Source organism: Buceros rhinoceros, unplaced genomic scaffold (assembly GCF_000710305.1).
Source record: "Buceros rhinoceros silvestris isolate BGI_N320 unplaced genomic scaffold, ASM71030v1 scaffold23345, whole genome shotgun sequence".
Classification (NCBI taxonomy): Eukaryota; Metazoa; Chordata; class Aves; order Bucerotiformes; family Bucerotidae; genus Buceros; species Buceros rhinoceros.
Genome location: NW_010412912.1, coordinates 43,312 through 47,425, shown reverse-complemented (window position 1 = coordinate 47,425; position 4,114 = coordinate 43,312). Strand labels below are relative to the sequence as shown.

Genomic DNA, 4,114 nt, shown 5'->3' with positions numbered 1-4,114 from the left:
TTGCAGTGGGTTGTGGGTTTTGTTTGTTTGGGTTTTTGTGTGTTTTTTTGTTTTCTTGGGTTTTTTTTTTTTTTTTTTGACAAGTTCCAAATCTTCTCTTACTGATCTTTTTCTCAGTTCTGAGGAGGCTGGACTTGAGAGAGGCTGCGTTGCCTGAGTGTAAAAGTTCTCTGGTAGCTTTTTCGGAACTGCACCACAGTGTCGTCTTTCCTGCCAAACGTGTTTTTAACATCAAATACATCCAGAATGGATAGTTGCCATGGAAAGTTTTCAGAATGTTTCTGGTCATTATCTCATGACAAAAATAATTATGTTTTTCCAAATACAGGAGGATTTTGGAGAATAGGGGAGAACTGGTGGGAATAACTAGCATATGTTACAAAATGGTCTCGTAAACATCCTACTGCCTGGCTTTTCTGCCACAACAAGCATCTCTATGTTAAGGCATTTTCATGACGTAAGGGACTTGCTTTGTTCTGAGCGGTTACCAGCCAATCTAGAATTCATTCTCCGTGTGTCAGGGCTCACTTATGTGCTTTCAGGGAATCTTGGCATGGCTCTTGGTTCCCCAGTGTCAAATGTAAAGAGCCGTGGACACTTCAGCGATAAGTTCTGAGCTTTGGTGAGCATCACTGTTGTGATAGGCAGTGACTACTCAAACTAGTGTTTACAGAGCTGTATCCCAGGACTAGTGGAGCTGGAAACAAGTTCACTGCCCTTGTTGGACTTTGGCTAAAACTGCAGACCTTGAAGAATACCTGTGGCGGCTGATGCTTCAGTGGTCAGTGTAATTATTCGCAGACCACATCAGCCAACTGTTCAGAAAAGACAAGCTGGACAACCAAAGCTTAAATTTTATTAATAAACGTTCAAAATTAGATGGTTATTAAGGATGACAGAGGTAGCAGAAAACATGAGGAAGTGGATAGGGCATTAGGAGAAGAAAACAACCTTTTTAAAAAGGTGCTCCCTGCCATCCAGTTCTATCCAGGAAAACTAAATTCTCTTCTCAGTTGCAGTGTGTGCCCTTCTGTGAACACGTACCTGTTTATTTTTGAGGAAGGGTGTACATCTAAACTGGCAAATACTTGGTACCACATGCTTAGCTGTTGTAGAAGGTGACTGGAAAGGCAATCCTCTGCTGTCTTTTGGAACAGGCGGAGTGCTTGACAAGGGCTTGCGCGTGCTGTCCCAGGTAAACATCCTTGTGGATTGCAGGAGTTAGTGGGTGCTATTCTAGTAACAGTTAAAAGCGAGTATTAACAGTTCGTTCTTGTTTAGACCTCAGCAACGCGTGTTTTGTTTAAATAGGTGCAAATGCCAACCAGATGCTTATAAAAGGCTTTATTGGTAATAACCCGGCCAATCAAAGGGCATGGTTAGGCAGTGATGTCATGGTGATATTTAATATTTTACTGCAGAGCAGTGTGCAAGGTTCTCCACAGTTACCCACATGTTTTCCACCACGGTTGTCCTGTTTGGCCTCTCTTTGATCTATAAACTTCTTTTCAGCTTAATGCTGGTAAACGTCCTCTCTTGACAGCACCCTTTGCTCCTGTCCGCCATTATCTGCTGAAGTTCAGAAACCAGAGCATCACTTCAAACAGCCGAGTTAGGGAGTAGCTGGTCAGGAGAGATTCCTGAGGCATGCAGTTCTGGCATAATCATTCAAAGATGTTTGAGCAGGGCTTGGGGAGGGGGTTGGACAGAGGTGTATGTGAACAGAGAGCTGTGGGGGTTGGCCTCTGGTCACTGGTAAATAAGTGAAGGCAGGTGCCAGAGAGTCTAGACACAGTGATTTCAGTCCTGGTCTGTGGTATCTGATACTCAATATGGGACTTGTCTGATTGAACACTACTGCCTCTTCATTGCACATGCTGCAGTCTTTTTACTGCCTTCCTGTTAAATCAGTAAAAGATGACAATGGACATAGTAAAAGCAGAACAAATTTAATTTTAATATTTCCTATTTGGCAGCAATTACTCTTCCTTTTGAAGTGGCACAAGAAGCAATCAAATTAAATGAAGACATAATGGGAAACATGGAGCTCGTACGAAACTATTATTTTAAAATTTGAACGGCTTTAATTGAAACTGGATATATTTTTTCTTTTTATAGAGAAGTAGTTCAGTAATTAAGAGTGTAATCCCACCTTGTTAAACATCTAGTTTTCACAGGTTTTGTATTGCGTAAGTAATGAGAATGTTTTTTAAAAATCTGCTTTTAAAGGTTTTGTAACAGAAGAGTTGCAGGAGGTGATTTCTGAATGCTCACATTCTACTTCTTGAGTGGCAACTTTCTTCTCTGGTTAATTCACTCTTATGTGACTGTCAGGCTTACGGATTTAATAAACCAGAGGTTTTATAAGTTCTTAAAACAAGCTCAGGAAATCCGATTCTACCTTTTTAAGAAAGGGAGGGAGAAATCAATGATAGCTTTTAAATGAGAAAAGGAGACGAATAACTGTAAGAGATTATTTTGAGGATTCCCTTTGCAGTGAAAGCCTGCTATCTGATAGCAGGTAAACATGGGATTGCTGTAGTAAAATACTTAGGATTGCAGTAATTTCACTCCAATTGTTCCTGGGTTTTCCATCTTCTCTAAATGGGTTGTTCACCCTCTTTCTCTAGTTTTTATTGCATTACAAACTGTCTTTCCACCAGGGGGCAAGCACACAAATATATAATGATTAATTGTTGCTTTCTTCTCTCCCCCGCCCCTTTTTGACACAAACTGAGCTCCGTTTTTTTTATACCTTATGTCCTGCATGTCTTTAGGTTCAGTTGTTTCTACTTCCAGTCATCTCAGTCTTGTCATTCTGCCGCTTTGCTTTATAGTCTTCATGTGTCTTATGAACTGAGCGGGTTTTAGGAGCAAATAGGGATGTGTCCTGCAGCTGCTCGGTGAGGAAGCCGAGCAACTTGTCTGCCATGGCTGGAAACAGAGAAAAAGAAACGGATGTATTTGGGTCATGTTGATATGTTCTATACGCCATATCGAAAAATGTCCATGTTGAACAAAACGAGACTAGACCAACAGCCTGTGACAATACAGGATGTGTAAAATGACAGCAATCCACAGGTTATTTGCCTAGGGAATCATCTGGGAATTCACTGACACTAAACAGTCAGAGCAGGATTGCAGGCAGCTGTCTACCTATGTTAAGCCAGGTTGTTCTGTCCCCTTACCAGAAGAACAGGACAGCTGCTGAGAAGTTGTTGGCATGTGGCAGCGTTCAGCTTTAGCAGCGGGAGCTGCAAAGATACGGCACGTTGCTGCAGATACCGCTAATTTACCTGTCAATGGAGAAATCTCAAAGCAAAGTACTAGTAGAATTATTCTGCAGTTAACTATCCATTCAGAGTTGTCATTTTGTTAAACAACCAGGTATTAATCTGACTTCTGTGGAACTAAGTTGTGGGTTTTTTCCCATGCTAAGTCTATCTAAACTTTCAGAACAAATTTATCTGTTTACAACTTCAAAAAAGCTGTAGAAATAAAAAATTCAGTGCTAGCAATAAAGCGTAACAAACCTGAGTTAATTGAAGGTAGTGAGTGACTGCCAGTTTTGGCACTTTAGAAGCATTGTTATCCCCAGATAATGGAACTATGCGTATTCTGCTCTTGACCTTTATAATGTTACTGTGCCTGTAGAAATGCTGAATATTAATTTAAAAACCAAAACAACTGTAGTTGACGACATAACATTGTTCTTCTAATGCTTTGGGAAGATTAATGGGTTAAGTGGGCTTGTGTTTCTTGGCAGTTAATGAAGATGCTTTTTGAATGTCCTGATGAGCGAGTTGACCTGGAACTTATTTCTTTCTGTATTAACCTCGCTGCTAACAAAAGAAATGTACAACTCATCTGTGAAGGTAAGTGAACTGCGATTTTACCGTTTTCTTGGAAGTGATAAAACACATGTATTTTTAATATACTTATGTATATAAATTATGTATACTTGAGTTATTTATACATTTGTATATATATTTAAAAAAAATAAAATGCACCCATTTGGGTAACGATTGCAAGTAAACAGCCAGATCCCAGCCAAAATTGGTCTCAGTGGCAGGGGGGGCACTGAGACACATGGCCACATCTTTCCCATGTGGAC

The 4,114-nt window shown here is 40.3% G+C and overlaps 1 protein-coding gene across 2 annotated transcripts in view; it reads left to right on the top strand.

Moving 5' to 3' along the window:
- The window catches only part of KIFAP3 (kinesin-associated protein 3), a 66,228-nt gene that overhangs the window by 24,144 nt on the left and 37,970 nt on the right, over nt 1–4,114 (top strand). For both annotated transcript variants that reach the window (XM_010136557.1, XM_010136559.1), the window contains one exon: nt 3,767–3,875. In XM_010136557.1, coding sequence (XP_010134859.1) covers nt 3,767–3,875 — 109 coding nt within the window. The remainder of the gene's footprint in view (nt 1–3,766; nt 3,876–4,114) is intronic.